At 32.4% G+C, this 20,865-nt stretch overlaps 2 protein-coding genes across 2 annotated transcripts in view; both read left to right on the top strand.

Annotated features, from left to right (window-relative positions):
• Positions 1 to 10,472, top strand: part of LOC149597173 (BTB/POZ domain-containing protein 10-like) — a 71,398-nt gene extending 60,926 nt beyond the window's left edge. The window contains exons 4-10 of the mRNA XM_089861146.1: positions 1,021 to 1,359; positions 5,138 to 5,240; positions 5,344 to 5,464; positions 6,757 to 6,854; positions 6,949 to 7,048; positions 7,203 to 7,313; positions 7,773 to 10,472. Coding sequence (XP_089717272.1) covers positions 1,021 to 1,359; positions 5,138 to 5,240; positions 5,344 to 5,464; positions 6,757 to 6,854; positions 6,949 to 7,048; positions 7,203 to 7,313; positions 7,773 to 8,230 — 1,330 coding nt within the window. The 3' untranslated portion in view covers positions 8,231 to 10,472. The remainder of the gene's footprint in view (positions 1 to 1,020; positions 1,360 to 5,137; positions 5,241 to 5,343; positions 5,465 to 6,756; positions 6,855 to 6,948; positions 7,049 to 7,202; positions 7,314 to 7,772) is intronic.
• A 1,729-nt stretch (positions 10,473 to 12,201) lies between these two features.
• Positions 12,202 to 20,306, top strand: LOC149597172 (tubulin--tyrosine ligase-like protein 12). Its single transcript, XM_089861125.1, has 10 exons — positions 12,202 to 12,375; positions 12,884 to 13,017; positions 14,176 to 14,377; positions 15,579 to 15,875; positions 16,475 to 16,665; positions 17,672 to 17,899; positions 17,967 to 18,078; positions 19,287 to 19,438; positions 19,517 to 19,664; positions 19,986 to 20,306. The coding sequence occupies exons 1-10, from the start codon at positions 12,211 to 12,213 to the stop codon at positions 20,265 to 20,267; spliced, it is 1,911 nt and encodes a 636-aa protein (XP_089717251.1). The 5' UTR covers positions 12,202 to 12,210; the 3' UTR covers positions 20,268 to 20,306.
• The last annotated feature ends 559 nt before the right edge of the window (positions 20,307 to 20,865 follow it).

Raw genomic sequence — 20,865 nt, 5'->3', positions numbered from 1 at the left:
CGTTTTAAAGCTCTCGATGAGCTTAATCTAGTTGCGATACTGTGTTTATATTTTGGTTGACTCTAATTGACCTTTGAGGTCAAATACAGTTAACCCCCACTTTTTTTCTGTTCTATATTAAGATGATTTTATTTTAAGCTGGTGTTGAACCCACATTTGACAACTTCGAGAGTTGTTCTTTCTTGTGTGTGTGGTCTGTGTTTTGAGGGAATTCGTCTTTTGGCGTCTCTAGAATTGAGACATCTGTCGAAACGAATCCCTTTTCGATTGGTTGATTTTTACACCTGGATAGATAATCCCCGCTTCCACGGTTTTCTTTCCCTTAACGCACGCTTGTCAAAACATTGAGGGTGTTATTGTGGTTCCCGCCCCCCCTCCCCTTATATCTAACTGCGCATGCTCCATTTCTTTTAAATGTTAAAAACACCACATATTTTAAAATATTTATTTTATAGACATTGGAAGTAAGACCCCATTTAGGCGGAATGTACTCCATGTATTTTGCCATAGCCCCTGTATAAATGTTTCACCCCGTAAACACCGGTGTTCGACGGGGAAAAGCGAAGCCGAACAAGAAGGGGCAAGCTGATTAATTTTATATTAATATTTCAAACACTATACGTAGATAATTAAAAGCCAAGCTATAAATAGTCTTAGTTAAACTTCCACTAATTGGAATAATCTTTTGAATTGTTAACCTGTAGTGGCGGCGACCTAAACTAAATCCTTTTAACCCTTTGACCTTTTTATATCTGGAAATCTCAAGTTGCCGCGTGCAAGCGTGTGATTTTATTTTTTATCTATAGAGATAACCTTTAACCTTTTGTCTTTCTTTCTTCAATTGCTACCTACGAGTTAAGCCTTTTCCGTTTATAAGTATGTAGTCATTGAGAACCACTCCAAATCGCTTTCTAAGACGCTAAAAGACTATGAAACCTATTTTTAACTGTATTACGTAATATTAAATAAATTTATTTAGGTTAAATTTTATTGAGCAGAGTTTGGTTTATTAAATTTCAGATCTCGCCTCTCATCGTATCATCCTCAACATTTGATGGGTCCAGCTCGTAACCATTTACCGGACCATTGCGCGGACACCCATAGTAGCAGTAGCAGTAGCGGCATGAGCAGTCACGGGGGAAGTACGGACAGCGCCACCAGTCCCGTGGGTGGTGCTGTTATTCACTCGGTTAACATGGGACAAGGAAACTCGGACGGCACGCCAGCCAATCAGATGCAGAATACAGCCGCTCATCAAGTTACTAGTAGCGATGTCAGAGTGACCTTAGTCGTCGAAAATACCAGGTTTATCGTCGACCCGGCCTTGTTCGCTCCTCATCCTGATACCATGTTGGGAAGGTTAGTACCACGGGACTAGATTTCCGGTTTTTTCTTACCGACCAATCAGAAGTCGTACCTTAATGTTACGTCACTTCCGGAAGTATAACTTATAATGCAAACCATACCGTGTTTATACTCATTTTAAAGCATTTTTAACGCTGATTACGATGATGCGTGAAACATTTTACTAAAACCTTTTATAATGAGGGATTTTTAATATTAAAATGTTGGGGAATTATATTATCTAAGTTATAAAGCGTCTAACGTATCATTTCGAATCGGAGGATGCGAGTTCGGATAAAACCTAGGCCTAGAGATCAGAAAGAAAGAGAAAAAAAATAAAAAAAAGGCTTAGGAGATGTATAGAAAGAATAAGTGAGTTTCTGTTGGTGGGCCCTGAAGGAATAATGCAATTGACAAGATAGCAGTCGCTCGCTCGTCTTTCTAGTTCGTTTATTTCCCACTAGGAGGCGCTGTTTGACAGCCCGTGCACCGAGGGGACCCCCACCTTAAAGTATCTCTAGGCCGTCACGCTAGCTATAGATTCCTTCACGCCACACAATCGATGAAACTTGATATCCCAAAGTGACGTTGTAGGCCTAACCCCCAAACCTTTTCCCCCACTCCCCCCAACCCCGGCCCTCACTCTCTCAAATTTACGACATCTAGGATCAAGAAAAACACGGATTCGAAACAAAAACTTACATCTAAACGCTGATACGTTAATTTTATTATAATTTACAAATTTGATGCGATCATTTTTAGTTCCTAAACCTAAGCGAGAAAGTCTAGCCAATTGGCGACCACGCAACGCGTGACGTATCAGTTAACAGCGCGCACTTTTTTCAAATTAAGAGGGAAATGAATCGAATCCATGTTGTATTTAGTCTTAGGGTAAAAAACTGCATTGAGAGTCGGAGAAAAAGGAATCCTGAATGACACTGGAGCAAACACTGGAGCTTTCTTTTCTCATCACCACCAATCGCGAAAGATAACTGGTTAAGGTTATAAAGGGGGCGGGGTCCAACCGGGGGACGACATTCTAGAAATAAAAGGGCGCCGGGCAAATTGATGTCATGTTCTCTCATGTTACAATCGACGCCCCCACAAAGCTTTCTATTTTAATTATGCCCTACAGATTCCGATTACCATCTCGTTTCATCTCTCACTACTGCCGTACTTTTTTACGGCCCCTGTATCGTCAAAAGTAACCTACCTAACCATAAGTAACCCATTGTTTACATACCAATAATTTCATTTTAATACCTTTTTCAAAAAAGAAAATATTTAGTATTTAATTTTGACTTATTTTAAATAACTTCAGTTATTATTTAATGTGAACTTTAATTATCCAGTTATAATTTAACGTGAACTTTAATTTGGCATTATCCAGTTGTAATTCAGAATGTGAACTATAATTTGGCATTACCCAGTTCTAATTTAATGTGAACTTTAATTTGGAAATTATCCAGTTCTAATTTAATGTGAACTTTAATTTGGAAACTATCCAGTTCTAATTTAATGTGAACTTTAATTTGGAAACTATCCAGTTCTAATTTAATGTGAACTTTAATTTGGCAACTATCCAGTTCTAATTTAATGTGAACTTTAATTTGGCAACTATCCAGTTCTAATTTAATGTGAACTTTAATTTGGCAACTATCCAGTTCTAATTTAATGTGAACTTTAATTTGGCAACTATCCAGTTCTAATTTAATGTGAACTTTAATTTGGCAACTATCCAGTTCTAATTTAATGTGAACTTTAATTTGGCAACTATCCAGTTCTAATTTAATGTGAACTTTAATTTGGCATTATCCAGTTCTAATTTAAAATTCGCAATGTCTACTTCAAATTTGGGATTAACTTACGCCTATTAAATATTTGGTAGGGTTTTATGGTAGCATCTTCATGGTTGCGGCTAACTTATTGAGAGAGGGTATTATAGACTTAACGTTATAGTGGAGTTGGCAAAATATTGGTGGATTCCTCCATGACTTAGAAAGGTCATTCATTTTCTATTGATTAATTGATTCGGGAGAGAATTTTCGCTATTTACCACCGTTTGTCGGCGCTGCTTGCCACGGAAACTTGTGGGGATCGAAAACCAGCTTCAATTAAGGGCTCGGATAGTTAAGCCCTCCCTACCTTACTCTACCAACCAAAAGTTTAACAGGCAAACTTGATAATGACCGAATATTTTTTCTACACCAAGACCAAAATTCAATAACACTTTTTTTTTGTTAATTTTTAACTTGGGGGGGCTTTGAAAAATAGATACAATTTTTATTTTTTTTTAAATCGCTATTAAAAGGTCTTATCTTTGAAAAGCAGAACCGTGAAATTTATTTTTATTAACACTTATTGAGTCTTAAACGAGGGGTTATTCACTATTTAACTTTTACTAAGGAGGAGATGTTGTGACAGTTAACCATTGAACTGAAAGATAACAATTATTATTTTTAATTGGATGTAAGTTAGTTTTAAGCTTAAATATCTATTTAAATTAACTTTTATAAATTTTGTAAGTTAAGTATGTTGATTGAGCATAATTTAAGCTTCAATTTGAGACCAAAACGGTCAAATTCGGACCAGAATTGAGAAAGATATGAGAGCTTTAAAAGCCAATCTTGATTATTATTTTAAAATTGGGTGTAAGTTAGTTTTAAGCTTAAATACCTATTTAAATTAACGTTTATAAATTTTTTTAGTTGAGTATATTGATTGGGCATAATGTAAGCTTCAATTTGAGACCGAAACGGTCAAATTCGGACCAAAATTTAGAAAGATACGAGAGCTTAAAAGCCATCTTCATTATTATTTTGAATTGGATATAAGTTAGTTTTAAGCTCAAATACCTAATTAAACTAACGTTTATAAATTTTGTAAGTTAAGTATATTGATTGAGCATAATGTAAGCTTCAATTTGAGACCAAAACGGTCAAATTCGGACCAGAATTGAGAAAGATACGAGAGCTTAAAAGCCAATCTTTTTTTTTTAATTTTGAATTGAATATAAGTTAGTTTTAAGCTTAAATACCTATTTAAATTAACGTTTATAAATTTTGTAAGTTAAGTATATTGATTGAGCATAATATAAGCTTCAATTTGAGACTAAAACGGTCAAATTCGGACCAAAATTGAGAAAGATACGAGAGCTTAAAAGCCAATCTTTTTTTTAATTTTGAATTGGATATAAGTTAGTTTTCAGCTTAAATACCTATTTAAATTAACGTTAATAAATTTTGTAAGTTAAATATATTGATTGGGCATAATTTAAGCTTCAATTTGAGACCGAAACGGTCAAATTCGGACCAAAATTGAGAAAGATACGAGAGCTTAAAAGCCATCTTCATTATTATTTTAAAATTGGGTGTAAGTTAGTTTTAAGCTTAAATACCTAATTAAATTAACGTTTATAAATTTTGTAAGTTAAGTATATTGATTGAGCATAATGTAAGCTTCAATTTGAGACCAAAACGGTCAAATTCGGACCAAAATTGAGAAAGATACGAGAGCTTAAAAGCCAATCTTTTTTCAATTTTAAAAAGAAGAGAAAGTTAATTAGGAAATGAATACAAAACAAAAAGAAAAAAAAAGTTTATTTTTAAACGCGAAACAATTGAGGCATTTTTATCAGCTTAAGAAATAAATGCTGATGTGACGTCTTTTTACTTTTTCCTTGGAAATTTTTTTTAAAAAAACAAAATCGCAAAGACAATTTTGTTTTCGTCTCTGATTTGAAAAGGATAATTAACTTGAAAGTTAATTGTTTTTATTTTAATTTATTTCTCAGAATGTTTGGATCTTCTCTTGAAAATAATTTTACGCGACCCAATGAAAGGGGCGAGTACGAAGTCGCCGAAGGAATTTCAGCCACCATTTTCAGGGCAGTTTTGGTAACCGAATTATTTTTGTTTAATTATTTAATTATTTAATTAATATTTGTTAATTGGGTATTATGATAATTAAATTTATTTTTTTTTATTATTATTAATTTAGGATTATTATAAAACTGGCCTTATTCGATGTCCTCCTAGTGTATCTGTCCCTGAACTTAGGGAAGCTTGTGATTATCTCCTTATACCATTTGATGCTCAAACTGTGAAATGTCACAATCTACGTAAGTTTAAAATAATTATTATTTTTTTTAATATTTTTTATTTGTCTATAAATTTAAAACTAATTGCGCAAATGAGCTGAAAATTTATTTAGTTATAGTTCAGAGCCTCCTTTACAAGATCTAGTTAAAATTAACATCGTTATTAAATTTAATTACATTTAAAAACATTAATTTAGGTTTAATTGCCATTAAATTAAAAACTAATTACGCAAATGAGCTGAAAATTTATTTGGTCATAGTTCAGAACCTCCTCTACAAGATCCGGTTAAAATTAACATCGTAATTAAATTTAATTACATTTAAAAACATTAATTTAGGTTTAATTGCCATTAAATTAAAAATAATTGCGCAAATGAGCTGAAAATTTATTTAGCTATAGTTCAGAACCTCCTTTACAAGATCCGGTTAAAATTAACATCGTAATTAAACTTAATTACATTTAAAAACATAAAATTATATTTAAAAACTAATTTTAGAAACCGTCTTAAAGCCAATTTATCTACAAGACGCTATTAAAATTTACGATACTCTCAATCGATTTAAATACGAACAAAACCTTTAAGAATATTTGAGGGTAGACGTTGGTTGGTGGACCTTCTGTCCGAATAAGTCTGTTGAAATTTATTCATTAAGTAATTGACAATCGCCGAGTCAGCGTTTTCAAGTCGCGAGTCTTTGCCAAGAAAAATTCCTGCGGCTAGATTTTTAAAGGGAGCCCCGAGGTAACTTCTTAGAGTGTCAGCAAACGGGCCCTGTTATCTCTCCACCGTGATGGGTACTATATACCCTCCTATATTCACTCGGCGTGGCGTGACGTTGAGCCCAAGAGACTGTCTTTACTCTGTACTAAACCCGCACAACGGCAAAGCCAAAAGAGCTTCACAAGCGAAAAATTTATTTCAAAACTCAAATAGAGAATTTCGATCTCTTACTTTGTTTTAAAAATTATATTATGATGAGCTAACATTTATTTTTAATCCAGTTTGCAACCTTAGAAGGGGTGCGAGTTGCTTTCTATTTGGACTGCTGTTCCAAAAATTTATGCAATTAATATTTTTCTTCAAAAAAAAAAAAAAAAATTCCAAAATTATGTTTCCTAAGATTTATAATTTTAAAATTATTTAAGCTTATATTTTTCTTCAAAAAAAAATGTTTTTTTACACAATTATGTTTCCTAAGATTTATTATTTTAAAATGTTTTATTTAACATTTCTAATTTTAAAAGTCGAATTACAATTTTTAAAAGACGGGTTAACACATTTTTAAATTTTATATAATAAATTACGTCATAGGTGGGTTACTTCATGAATTGTCAAACGAAGGTGCCAGACAACAATTTGAAGTATTTCTCGAGGATCTAGTACTGCCTACAATGGTGTCTTCGGCTCAAGTAAGTCTCCCCCCCCCTACCCCCAAGGGTGCCCAAAAATCCAAAAATTAGAAGTTTGAAAGGATGTCAAAATTTTCGTGATTTATATTTTTAGCGTGGCGATCGTGAATGTCACATAGTTGTACTTTTAGACGATGACGTAGTAGATTGGGATGAAGAATACCCCCCTCAAATGGGGGAAGAATACTCCCAAAGTAAGTTGACCCCCCCCCCCCAAAAAAAAAATCGAGGGGAAAGACACTTCGTCGATAAATTTTTTAGTTCAAAAAATTTTTAGTCCAATTTATTCAAGTCAATTAATTAGCCCCCGTTTTAATTTTAATTGATTACTTTTCACGTCTTGTTCAGTAATTTCGAGTACGGCGATGTACAGGTTTTTTAAGTACATCGAGAACCGCGATGTTGCCAAACAAGTGCTTAAAGAAAGGGGACTTAAGAAAATTCGATTGGGGATTGAAGGTAAGACGGACAGACAGACATCAACTTACTTTTCATTAGTCATCCTCACTTATTAATTTTTAACGCGGCCTAGAGTAATTGATTAGGAGTAGATATTTAATTGATTATCAATAATTAACATAAGAAAAATCAAGATAATAAAATTTATTTTAAATAAATCGGGTAATGTGAACGCGACTTATCAATACCAAATGCAAATAGAGATAATAGATAGTGTGCGCTTTAAAGGGGTAGGAAAATTTCCACCCCCATTTCGTACCTTTAACCGCATGAGCTTCAGGGACAGAGTTGCCAGTTAAGAACTGTAGGATCTGACTAGAACAGAAGTACAAGTTTTTCAGTCCATTGTAGACTCACAAATAACTGGCAACACTTTTCCGCGCACTATCTGTAGAAAGGGCGTTCTCGTCAAGTATTGGCGCACTTTCTGATATTTTGTCTAATTGCGTTTGGTTAAAGGATACCCAACTTACAAAGAGAAGGTGAAACGTCGACCCGGAGGTCGCGCGGAGGTCATTTACAACTATGTTCAGCGACCTTTCATTCGAATGTCGTGGGAAAAAGAGGAAGCTAAAAGTCGTCACGTGGATTTCCAATGCGTCAAAAGCAAATCCATAACGAACTTAGCGGCAGCCGCAGCGGACGAAGCTCCCTTGGAAAACGTCCCGCCTGCCAATAACCCAGTGGGCCTTGGTGGTGGTGGTCTAGGTGGTGCGCCCGTTCAGATATTAGCTTCCCATCAGGGGGTGCAACAAGCTTACCCCTCCGAAGCCCTTGGTGGTGGTGGTGGTGGCGCCGCTGCTGGGGCGGCTAGCGGGCCCCATGCCAATGAGGACGATCATTACGGGGCTGTGGTACCCAATCCATCCCCTAAAGAACCTTACCCCTTGCACAACGTTAGAAACGACGACGCTTGACCCAGGGTCAAATTAAAGGTCAAAGTTCGCTCCTCTAATTGGTTTAAAAGAATTTGGGACAGTTTAGGGGTTCTGTGTTGCTTTGTTTGAAACGTTTTTTTTTACACACAAAGTTAGGGGTAAACCTCCCGTTTTAGGAGGAAATCTCCCGGATTTAGTAGGAAACCTACCAAATATAGAAGGAAACCTACGTTTAGTAGGAAACCTACCGAATATAGAAGGAAACCTACGTTTAGTAGGAAACCTACCGAATATAGAAGGAAACCTACTACGTTTAGTAGGAAACCTACCGAATATAGAAGGAAACCTACTACGTTTAGTAGGAAACCTACCGAATATAGAAGGAAACCTACTACGTTTAGTAGGAAACCTACCGAATATAGAAGGAAACCTACTACGTTTAGTAGGAAACCTACCGAATATAGAAGGAAACCTACTACGTTTAGTAGGAAACCTACCGAATATAGAAGGAAACCTACTACGTTTAGTAGGAAACCTACCGAATATAGAAGGAAACCTACTACGTTTAGTAGGAAACCTACCGAATATAGAAGGAAACCTACTACGTTTAGTAGAAAACCTACCGAATATAGAAGGAAACCTACTACGTTTAGTAGAAAACCTCCCGTATTTAGGGGGAAACCTACTACACACAGGAGGAAATCTCAAAACATTTCGCGTCTTGTTTGAAAAGTTAACGTCGTTGGTTTTTGATGTTAATTTACCGAAAAATTTAAACCAATAGCTAAAAAGAATACTAACTCAAACGTTGAAATTTTTTTATCTCTAAATAAATCCTGCCGTGGTTTTTTTTTTTGACCAATTAACTTAAATATTTTCAAATGGTCAAATAGTAAGTAAATTAAAATTTTGTGGGATCAAATTTTCAATAATAAAAAGAAACCAAAAAAAAACAAATAGTACCGGGTATATTTCGTGAAAGGGTTAATAATATTACATAGTTTTAAGGTGATAGTAGACTTTTGTAGGGGTTTTTTTTTAAACTTTAATTTCAAAATTTTATTTAATTTTTTTTTCATCAATTTGCACATTTCAATTAAAATTTATTGACAGTAGGTTTTAGGGGTTTTTCTACTAAGTGGCTAAAAACGGGGTAAAGAAAAAAAAAAGCTTAAAAACTGCCGCTTAAAATGTTTATTTAAATGAACTAATACCGATTAAGGCGGGGGTATATATAGATGAATTAGAACCCTTAAGCCTTGGTCTAAATTGGTTCCGATATATACTGGACAAGTGTCAAAAACTCTTCATCTTCCATGACATATGGTAGGTAACCAATTTATATTTAAATATTAATTAATTAATTAATTAAATGGGGGATTTAAAATTAAATACTTAAATTTGTGCTTAAAATAATTAGAGGTAGAATATACTTTTTTTGTTCGTTTTAAAATCGGCCAATTCTTTTAATTTATCAGCCAATCAGCGTGTACACCATTTGGTGTGTCAATTATAAAACAAAATTGGCCAATGAAAGCATCAATTACGTAATCGTTTAAATGTAGACATAACCTAATTGTAGTGTGAACAAAACCCTAAAATATAATATTTCCCGAAATAAAAAAAAAGAAATGGTCAAACCCCCAAAGTAAGTAGTACGTTTAGATATGTAATCTCCGTTACTTTGATTTTATATGAATAAAATTGCAATCTTAGAATGATCAAAATTCTCATTTAATTCAATGTTAATTTTGATCCTTTTCAAGATTGCAACGCGATAAACTTATAACTTAAAAAAAGGTTGATGGTGATTTATGAAAAAAAAAAATGGACCAATCATAAAACTGTATACCCCCTCCCTTTGCCCCCCCCAAACCCCTTGGTTCTTATTTTAAATGTTAATTGAATATTTAATTTCGCTAATTTTTTTTTTAACTTTTAAAAATTATCTCAAGTAAAAGTGAATTTTCTTATTAATTAATTAATTAAGAACTCTTAAATTCAAAATTAAAAAAACCTTTAATAAAAATCCCCATTAATTTTAAAATTTAATTCTTTAATTATTTCTTCCCTGAAACGTTTATTGATGTTTCTTCAAATTTAAGGCGCACTAATTTTATTTTAATTTAAGATATATATAAGTTTAAAAATATACATATATATATATAACCTAAAATTATAGCTTAAAAAAATTACAACAAAAATTAAATACACCAATGTGAAGTGTTTTTCAGTGTTTTATACCGAAGAAAAAAAAATAAATAAAAATAAAGTAAAAACAAATTTGATGTTTTACATTGAGTCTTAAATAGTTTAAGGTCCTTCGCTTTCAAGTCTATGGGTAGTGGGTTGGTTAGCTATTTGATGCCAGCTTAGAATTTTTCGTACTACTATTATTAGTCGTTTTCTTTCTGTAACTAGTATATTTTCCCCAATAATTATTAATTTTCCACCTAAAATTTGTAGTTTTCCACCTACAATTAGTAGTTTTCCACCTACAATTAGTAGTTTTCCACCTACAATTAGTAGTTTTCCACCTACAATTAGTAGTTTTCCACCTACAATTAGTAGTTTTCCACCTACATTTAGTTGTTTTCCACCTACAATTAGTTGTTTTCCACCTACAATTAGTAGTTTTCCACCTACATTACCTATAACTAATTCTTTCCACTGATACATATCCATCGTACCCTGGTTTCAATTTCAAGTAGCTAAACCACGCTGTATTTATTTGCCATTGTTTCGTTCACGTCCTGTACTTAGTAGTTAGGTTAGGAATTCCAAGTATTACAATTCTCTTTGGTTTGAATCTTTGTCGCCAGACGCCGCGTTTTTAATCGGCGCGCATATCCCATCCCAGACAGCGCCGTATCGAAAAGTCCCTTGTTCCGGGGAATAGTTTCAGTTAAAGCTCCTTCGGGAAAGGGAACGGTACTTAAAAATTTTCGACAGAGGGGTATTATAAATAGAATATAAATTGTTTTGTCTTTAGCTCTCTACGTAGAAGTTAGTTCCCTTTTTATCTACCGCGACTGAAGAAATTTTAATCGAAAACATAATTGAACTGAGGTAGGGCCACTCATTTTTACAGTTCAACCCCCCCCCCCCCAAATTTTTCATTAAAACCTTAAGCCTGATTTACCTATTTATTTCGTAGTGCGAACGGGCCTTATTCCACCCTGAAATTCAACCCCTGTTTTTATAAAACTTGACAAATTATTTAAAATTATATAAAAAGAAATACTTCTGTGTGGCATGGTAACCTATGCCTACATTTTGATTAAAGGTACCTACCACTACCAGAAACAGTGTCCCCGTTTTATTTCACTTGAAAATGTGTTTTATGTCTTCCAACTGATAACGAAAACTTCTCTAGTGACTGCTATAACTCATTCTTTTTTCGCCGACACTCGCTAAATTTCCTCTCCCGGTCCCGAATGGAAGCTAGCCAATGAACGAAGGTATTTAAACCTATCTATCCATCCACGTCACGTTGTTCTACATTGTTTAAATTTCCCGCCTGATCTGTTTGTATCTCAAGAAACAAAGAGTTCAATTCACTAAATTTTAAACGAATAACTTATCCCTATGAGTTTAAACTTTAAAAGGAAATTATTAGCTTTAATTGTTAACGATAATTAAAGCAGTTATTTATTTATTTCCGTACTTAATTAAATTAATTTAGAATATTAATAAATACCCCCTTGAAATATCTGAACTGAACTGAACCCCAGTTTGTTTGATTTTTATTTAAATTTCCCGCCTGATTTGTTTGTATCTCAAGAAACAAATAGTTCAATTCACTAAATTTTAAATGAATAACTTATCCCTATGAGTTTAAAGTTTAAAAGGAAATTATTAGCTTTAATTATTAACGATAATTAAAGCAGTTATTTATTTATTTCTGTACTTAATTTAGAATATTAATAAATACCCCCTTGAAATATCTGAACTGAACTGAATCCCAGTTTGTTAATTTGATTTTTATAACAGCAGACGACAAAATGGCCGCTTCCTTAATGAACACGCGTTTTCAAGAGACTTCAATGTTGCGTAGAAATTGTTCAATTGATAAAGATGATCCGGAGTTTCTTAATTTTAAACGATTTCACCGATCGCAATTAGAATCCGCCCAAATACCGGAATCATTCTGGAAAACTCTATTCCGAAAATTGCAAGAAACGGTAAGTGAATAAATACGAACGAGTGTGATCTGTCATTTCTAAGCCTTGGTCTCAATGCTAATTCCTCGGAATTCCCGAGTTAAACAACATTTGCAGTAACAAAACTAGGTTTTTCGATCTAAAAATATATCGGTACCCTTTTCTTACGGTCCATTTACAGCTCGGGAGAGTCCCCCCAATCTAGATTGTCACTTTGAAAATAATTAGCCGAAGCTTTTTCTATTTTTATGTCAGGCTTAGTGGTAGACTTTACTTAGAGACTAGAGGGAACGGAAGAACTCTAGTCTAGTCAGTCGTTAATTCTCAAAGTAGCAAAAGCCAAAAGTGTCTCAAATATATTATAGACTCTGTCTCTAGCCCTTTTTCTTTTACCGCCGCGCAAAAAAATGCCAGACATCAGCGGAAAAAGAGTCTGTGTGATCTTTCAAGTGTCACTCATCGGGTTTTTGGTTGCCAAGTTTGTTTCACGGGGATTTTAATTGTTAGATTTCTCTGTTTGGCTGTTTAGATTTTTGATGCTGGAGAAACGTTTAGCCTCGCGCAGATTGAGTATGAAGATGAAAGTGACGAAGAAGATAATAAACTTGCCTGGAAAGTTATTGTTATTAATGAACAAGGTGTCAGTGCCTCTGATAATAGTCAGTGAGTCAACTATTTGATTTTATTTTATTTTATTTTTCCCATTTTGTTTGTGGTTTGTTTAATTCTTCCCAACTTGTTAATTGTTTAGTTAATTCTTCCCAATTTGTTAATTATTTAGTTAATTCCTCCCAAATTGTTTATTGTTTATTTAATTTTTCCCAAATTGTTTATTGTTTATGTAGTTTTTTCCCAAATTGTCTATAGTTTATTTAGTTTTTTCCCAATTTGTTCATTGTTTATTTAATTTTTCCCAAATTGTTAATTATTTAGTTAATTCCTCCCAAATTGTTCATTATTTATTTAATTTTTCCCAATCTTTTAATTATCTATGTAATTTTTCCCAATCTTTTAATTATCTATGTAATTTTTCCCAAATTGTTTATTGTTTATTTAATTTTTTCCCAAATTGTTTATTGTTTATTAAATTTTTTCCCAAAATGTTAATTATTTATGTAATTTTCCACTATTTGTTAATTATCTATCTAATTTTTCCCAAATTGTTATTTATCTAATTTTTCCCAAATTGTTATTTATGTAATTTTTTCCAAATTGTTATTTATCTAGTTTTTCCCAAATTGTTATTTATGTAATTTTTCCCAAATTGTTATTTATGTAATTTTTCCCAAATTGTTATTTATCTAGTTTTTCCCAAATTGTTACTTATGTAATTTTTCCAAAATTGTTTATTGTTTATGTAATTTTTCCCAAATTGTTTATTATTTATGTAATTTTTCCCAAATTGTTCATTGTTTATTTAATTTTTCCCAAATTGTTCATTATTTATTTTTTCCCAAATTTTTCATAATTAATTTATTTTTTCCCAAATTGTTCATAATTAATTTAATTTTTCCCAAATTGTTATTTATGTAATTTTTCCCAAATTGTTATTTATGTAATTTTTCCCAAATCGTTTATTATTTAATTTTTCCCAAATCGTTTATTATTTATGACATTTTTCCCAAATTGTTTATTATTTATGTAATTTTTCCCAAATTGTTTATTATTTATGTAATTTTTCCCAAATTGTTTATTATTTATGTAATTTTTCCCAAATTGTTTATTATTTATGTAATTTTTCCCAAATTGTTTATTATTTAGTATGCATAATATGTTGAATTGAATCTTAATCTTAATCAATTTAATCCTATTGCATTTTAGGATCTATTTAATTGACCACGCGTGGACCTATCGGGTTACGAGCGCCCGTCAACAATTACGTCAAATTCCCGATTTAGCCGACAGAATGGCCCACTTAATGGACATTCAAACTGAGGACAAATCCGAAGATGAGATCATCGAAGATGTCTTAAGAGAAATGTGGAAGTTCAATCAATGTTACAGTTATAACGGACCCTTTGTAGTAAGTAACCATTTTTTAATTAAATTTAAATATTAGTAATAATAATAATTAAATAATAAACTATAATTAATTATAATAAAAAAAACGTCAAAATCTTTTAACGAATTTTTAAAGGAAAAGTTCACATTTATACCTTTTTATCTAACATTCCTTTAATTATTTAAATATTAATTTATTTAAGCTATTTAAGTTCGCTTTAATGGACATAATTAATATTAAATTATTATATTTTGATAACATAACTGTTTATACCTTTAAAAACACGGCTGCCTTTTTATCTAACTTTTACTTTTATTATCTGCCTTTTCCTTTAATTATCTGCCTTTTCCTTTAATTATCTGACTTTTCCTTTAATTATCTGCCTTTTCCTTTAATTATTTACTTTTCCTTTAATTATTTAACTTTTCCTTTAATTATTTAACTTTTCCTTTAATTATCTAACTTTTCCTTTAATTATTTAACTTTTCCTTTAATTACCTTACTTTTCCCTTAATTACCTTACTTTTCCCTTAATTACCTTACTTTTCCCTTAATTATTTAACTTTTCCTTTAATTATTTAACTTTTCCTTTAATTACCTTACTTTTCCTTTAATTACCTTACTTTTCCCTTAAATACCTTACTTTTCCCTTAATTATTTAACTTTTCCTTTAATTATTTACTTTTCCTTTAATTATTTAACTTTTCCTTTAATTATCTGCCTTTTCCTTTAATTATCTGTCTTTTCCTTTAATTATCTGCCTTTTCCTTTAATTATCTGTCTTTTCCTTTAATTATCTGCCTTTTCCTTTAATTATCTGCCTTTTCCTTTAATTATCTGCCTTTTCCTTTAATTATCTGTCTTTTCCTTTAATTATCTGTCTTTTCCTTTAATTATCTGCCTTTTCCTTTAATTATCTGCCTTTTCCTTTAATTATCTGCCTTTTCCTTTAATTATCTGCCTTTTCCTTTAATTATCTGTCTTTTCCTTTAATTATCTGTCTTTTCCTTTAATTATCTGCCTTTTCCTTTAATTATCTGCCTTTTCCTTTAATTATCTGCCTTTTCCTTTAATTATCTGCCTTTTCCTTTAATTTTCTAACTTTTCCTTTAATTTTCTAACTTTTCCTTTACTTATTTAACTTGTCCTTTAATTATTTAAATATAAATTAAAGTTCGTTTTAATGGACATAATTAACATTAAATATTGATTATTCTGTTAGGAAACTGAAGACGCGGTACCAATTTGGTACATCATGGACGAATTTGGTTCCCGAATCCAACATTCTGAGGAACCAAATTTCCGATTGGTTCCATTCCTGTTTTTACCCGCTCAAATCTCCTATTCCATACTTTTTCCAATTCGTGACGTCCCTTACGAAGGGGAAGTGACCCGCGATTACTTGGAAGGTCCCCCCAATGACGCCCTGACGCGTCAAGCTCTGTCCATTCCTTGGATTGAAGCTGACCTTTGCCATCTCGATTGTAACGTCACTGAACCCAGTGAAGAGTTTATGCGAGTAAGTTATTAGTTGCTACTTACCTCAGTTTAGTTCGTTTGAGCGGGCAAAATTTGGAAGTAAAAGTGGGAATGTAGATAATTCGGAAGTAAAAGTTGGAAGTAGATAATTCGGAAGTAAAAGTGGGAATGTAGAAAATTCGGAAGTAAAAGTGGGAAGTAGATAATTCGGAAGTAAAAATGGGAATGTAGGAAATTCGGAAGTAAAAGTGGGAATGTAGGAAATTCGGAAGTAAAAGTGGGAATGTAGGAAATTCGGAAGTAAAAGTGGGAATGTAGAAAATTCGGAAGTAAAAGTGGGAATGTAGGAAATTCGGAAGTAAAAGTGGGAATGTAGGAAATTCGGAAGTAAAAGTGGGAATGTAGGAAATTCGGAAGTAAAAGTGGGAATCTAGGAAATTCGGAAGTAAAAGTGGGAATCTAGGAAATTCGGAAGTAAAAGTGGGAATGTAGGAAATTCGGAAGTAGATAACTGGGAAGTAGAAAATTCGGAATTAAAAGTGGGAAGTAGATAATTCGGAAGTAAAAATGGGAAGTAGAAATTTCGGAAGTTTTATGAACCCCGAATTTAAGTGTATTATTTTATTTTGTTTTGGTCAGAGCGGTCGAATCGAAGAGACGCTTCCGGATTTGACGGTTGAAATTCCGGCGGTTCCTTTGAATAGAAAGTTGAAAGTTTACGCTCGTTACAAAGTCATTCGGGATCATTTGAAACATCCTTCATTCCAAATTGTTAATAAAGATAAAGAAGCTGATATCCTATGGTTGACTTATCACTTCAAAGATTATCGGTAAGCAATTTGAGGCGTCTTTAGTTCAAATTTTCGCGTTTTTAGTTTGAATTTATCCGTTTTTAGTTTGAATTTATCCGTTTTTAGTTCGAATTATCCGTTTTTAGTTCGAATTATCCGTTTTTAGTGCGAATTATCCGTTTTAGTTCGAATTTATCCGTTTTAGTTCGAATTTATCCGTTTTTAGTGCGAATTATCCGTTTTTAGTTCGAATTTATCCGTTTTTAGTGCGAATTATCCGTTTTTAGTGCGAATTATCAGTTTTTAGTTCGAATTTATCAGTTTTTAGTTCGAATTTATCCGTTTTTAGTTCGAATTTATCCGTTTTTAGTGCGAATTATCCGTTTTTAGTGCGAATTATCCGTTTTTAGTGCGAATTATCCGTTTTTAGTTCGAATTTATCCGTTTTTAGTTCGAATTTATCCGTTTTTAGTACGAATTATCCGTTTTTGTTCGAATTTATCCGTTTTTAGTTCGAATTTATCCGTTTTAAGTTCGAATTTATCCGTTTTTAGTTCGAATTTATCCGTTTTTAGTGCGAATTATCCGTTTTTAGTGCGAATTATCCGTTTTTAGTGCGAATTATCCGTTTTTAGTTCGAATTTATCCGTTTTTAGTGCGAATTATCCGTTTTTAGTTCGAATTTATCCGTTTTTAGTGCGAATTATCCGTTTTTAGTGCGAATTATCCGTTTTTAGTTCGAATTTATCCGTTTTTAGTGCGAATTATGCGTTTTTTGTTCGTATTTATACGTTTTTAGTGCGAATTATCCGTCATTAGTCGAAAAGCATGTGTTTGTCAATTTACGCTTTTTAATGCGAATTTATGCATTTTAATGCCAATTTATTTGTTTTTAATGAAATTTATGTTTTTAATGCAAATTAATGTGTTTATAATGCAAAGTTTCGTGTTATTAATGTCAAGTTTATGGACTTATGTACGCGAAAACGAGTGATTCGTTTGTAGCGTGAATTTATGGGTAAAATGTTAATTTGTTGTAACTTAGGGATCTGAGTGTGACGTCTCCGTGGGTTTTGATCAACCAATTTCCGTTTGAACATATAATTACTGTGAAAGACTTGTTAGTGGGCGTCTCACGCAGAGCGGCCGCCGACAAAGAAAGCATTATCGAGGCCGAGACGCTGGACTCTTTCCCCGAATGGCTTCCAACCACCTACAACCTTAACACGGAGTTGCCTCAATTTGTCTCCTATTTCCAACAACGACAAAAAAGGTCAGTTCATTTCATTTTAATTCACTTTAAATCGGCTCATGTTAACGAAATCGGGCCAATTTTGCAGAGGATTGAACAATCTTTGGATTTGCAAACCTTGGAATTTGGCCCGATCTCTCGACACTCACATAACCGATAATTTGAATTACATTCTGAGGCTACCCGCAACTGGTCCTAAAGTAAGTTCCCCACTTTCAATTTATTCTCTTATTTAACTTTATTTAGTTATTTGTTGTTTATCGGTTTTTATTTGTATATTTATCGGGTTGTGTTTGTCATTTATCGGGTTTTATTTGTTTATTTATCGGGTTGTGTTTGTTATTTATCGGGTTGTGTTTGTTATTTATCGGGTTTTATTTGTTATTTATCGGGTTGTGTTTGTTGTTTATCGGGTTGTGTTTGTCATTTATCGGGTTGTGTTTGTTATTTATCGGGTTGTATTTGTTATTTATCTTGTTGTATTTGTTATTTATCGGGTTGTATTTGTTATTTATCGGGTTGTATTTGTTTATTTATCGGTGTTTTATTTGTTTATTTATCGGTGTTTTATTTGTTTATTTATCGATGTTTTATTTGTTTATTTATCGGTGTTTTATTTGTTTATTTATCGATGTTTTATTTCATTTATTTATCGGGGTTTTATTTCATTGTTTTATACGTTTATTTATCGGGGTTTTATTCGTTTATTTATCGGGGTTTTATTCGTTTATTTATCGGGGTTTTATACGTTTATTTATCGGGGTTTTATACGTTTATTTATCGGGGTTTTATTCGTTTATTTATCGGGGTTTTATTTGTTTATTTATCGGGGTTTTATACGTTTATTTATCGGGGTTTTATTCGTTTATTTATCGGGGTTTTATACGTTTATTTATCGGGGTTTTATTCGTTTATTTATCGGGGTTTTATACGTTTATTTATCGGGGTTTTATACGTTTATTTATCGGGGTTTTATACGTTTATTTATCGGGGTTTTATACGTTTATTTATCGGGGTTTTATTTGTTTATTTATCGGGGTTTTATTTGTTTATTTATCGGGGTTTTATACGTTTATTTATCGGGGTTTTATTCGTTTATTTATCGGGGTTTTATTTGTTTATTTATCGGGGTTTTATACGTTTATTTATCGGGGTTTTATTCGTTTATTTATCGCGGTTTTACACGTTTATTTATCGGGGTTTTATACGTTTATTTATCGGGGTTTTATACGTTTATTTATCGGGGTTTTATACGTTTATTTATCGGGGTTTTATACGTTTATTTATCGGGGTTTTATACGTTTATTTATCGGGGTTTTATTTGTTCATTTATCGGGTTTTATTTCATTTATTTATCGGGATTTTATACGTTTATTTATCGGGTTTTATTTGTTTATATAAAATTCAGATCGCTTGCAAATACATCACAAACCCCGTTCTATTTCCCCGTGACGATGTTGGATTGGTTAAATTCGATTTACGTTACGTCATACTTCTGAGGAGCGTAAAACCCTTAAAGATTTTTGCCTTTGACAAATTTTGGTTGCGATTTTCAAATAAGTAAGTTTTATTCAAATTAAATTCAAATAAATCAATCAAAAAAAAAAAAAAAACACGCAGAACCAATATATTATTTAGACCATTTTCATTGGATAATTTTGACGATTATGAAAAACACTTTACCGTCATGAATTACGGCAATTCTCAGTTGAAAAAAATGCTTTGCGACGAATTTATCGAGAAATTCGAGAATTATTATCCCGATTTCAAATGGACTGATATTCAAGTAAGACAATTAATTAATTACTTAAATATTCCTATTTAAATTACTTAAATTTTAATATTTAAATTACTTAAATTTTCCTATTTAAATTACTTAAATTTTCCTATTTAAATTACTTAAATTTTCCTATTTAAATTACTTAAATATTCCTATTTAAATTACTTAAATTTTCCTATTTAAATTACTTAAATATTCTTATTTCAATAACTTAAATATTCTTATTTTAATTACTAACATATTCTTATTTTAATTACTTAAATATTCCTATTTTAATTACTTAAATATTCTTATTTTAATTACTTCAATTAACTCGTTATATTTTAGAGTAAGATCTTCCAAATGTTGGAGGAGGTTTTTAGGAGCGCCACTAGTAAGTCACCACCTCTGGGTATGGGGCACAACCCCCAATCGCGAGCCATGTACGCTGTTGATATCATGTTGCAATGGAATAAAGATCAAAGTGATGGCATTAAACCGGTTCTGTTGGAGATCAATTGGTCTCCGGATTGCAACCGGGCCGCCCAATATTACCCCGACTTCTTTAATAATGTATTCGCCTCTTTGTTTCTTGACCAAAATGATCACGTCATCTCTGTTTGTTCTTGAAATAAATAAATAAATAAATAAATAAATATTTGTACAAAATGAGTCCACTTTAATCAGCTTTAACTCGCGTAATCCGCAATTGCTCTTCCTACTCTTTTTATTTGTTATTTTGTCTTTAGTTGTATATTGTCCTCATATGATTATTTGTTTGTTTTTTTACAATAAACCTCTGGGTTAGAGTGGTTTAGAGTGGCTTAGAGTGGTTTAGAGTGATTTAGAGTGGTTTAGAGTGGGTTAGAGTGGGTTAGAGTGGTTTAGAGTGGTTTAGAGTGGGTTAGAGTGGTTTAGAGTGGGTTAGAGTGGGTTAGAGTGGTTTAGAGTGGGTTAGAGTGGTTTAGAGTGGGTTAGAGTGGTTTAGAGTGGTTTAGAGTGGGTTAGAGTGGTTTAGAGTGGTTTAGAGTGGGTTAGAGTGGTTTAGAGTGGTTTAGAGTGGTTTAGAGTGGGTTAGAGTGGTTTAGGCTGTTACCCCCTGCTGGGACCCCGTGACAGCAGTGGGTCCCAGCAGGGGGTAACAGTATGGAAAGAAGAGGGGGTAATAGTATGGAAAGAGGAGGGGGTAATAGTATGGAAAGAGGAGGGGGTAATAGTATGGAAAGAG

This window comes from Phalangium opilio, unplaced genomic scaffold, assembly GCF_054372755.1.
Source record: "Phalangium opilio isolate 3A_F unplaced genomic scaffold, DU_Popi_V2 ptg000369l_1, whole genome shotgun sequence".
Taxonomy (NCBI): domain Eukaryota; kingdom Metazoa; phylum Arthropoda; class Arachnida; order Opiliones; family Phalangiidae; genus Phalangium; species Phalangium opilio.
The sequence above is the reverse complement of the archived record's forward strand: the minus strand, read 5'-3'. Positions and strand labels throughout refer to the sequence as shown.

Excerpts from the sequence above, each read along its gene's own strand:
- LOC149597172 (XM_089861125.1), top strand. The coding sequence starts at position 12,211 with ATGAACACGCGTTTTCAAGAGACTTCAATGTTGCGTAGAAATTGTTCA. Across the intron at positions 13,018-14,175 it reads AGTGCCTCTGATAATAGTCA|GATCTATTTAATTGACCACG; the intron begins GTGAGTCAACTA and ends ATTGCATTTTAG. Across the intron at positions 18,079-19,286 it reads TACCCGCAACTGGTCCTAAA|ATCGCTTGCAAATACATCAC; the intron begins GTAAGTTCCCCA and ends TATAAAATTCAG.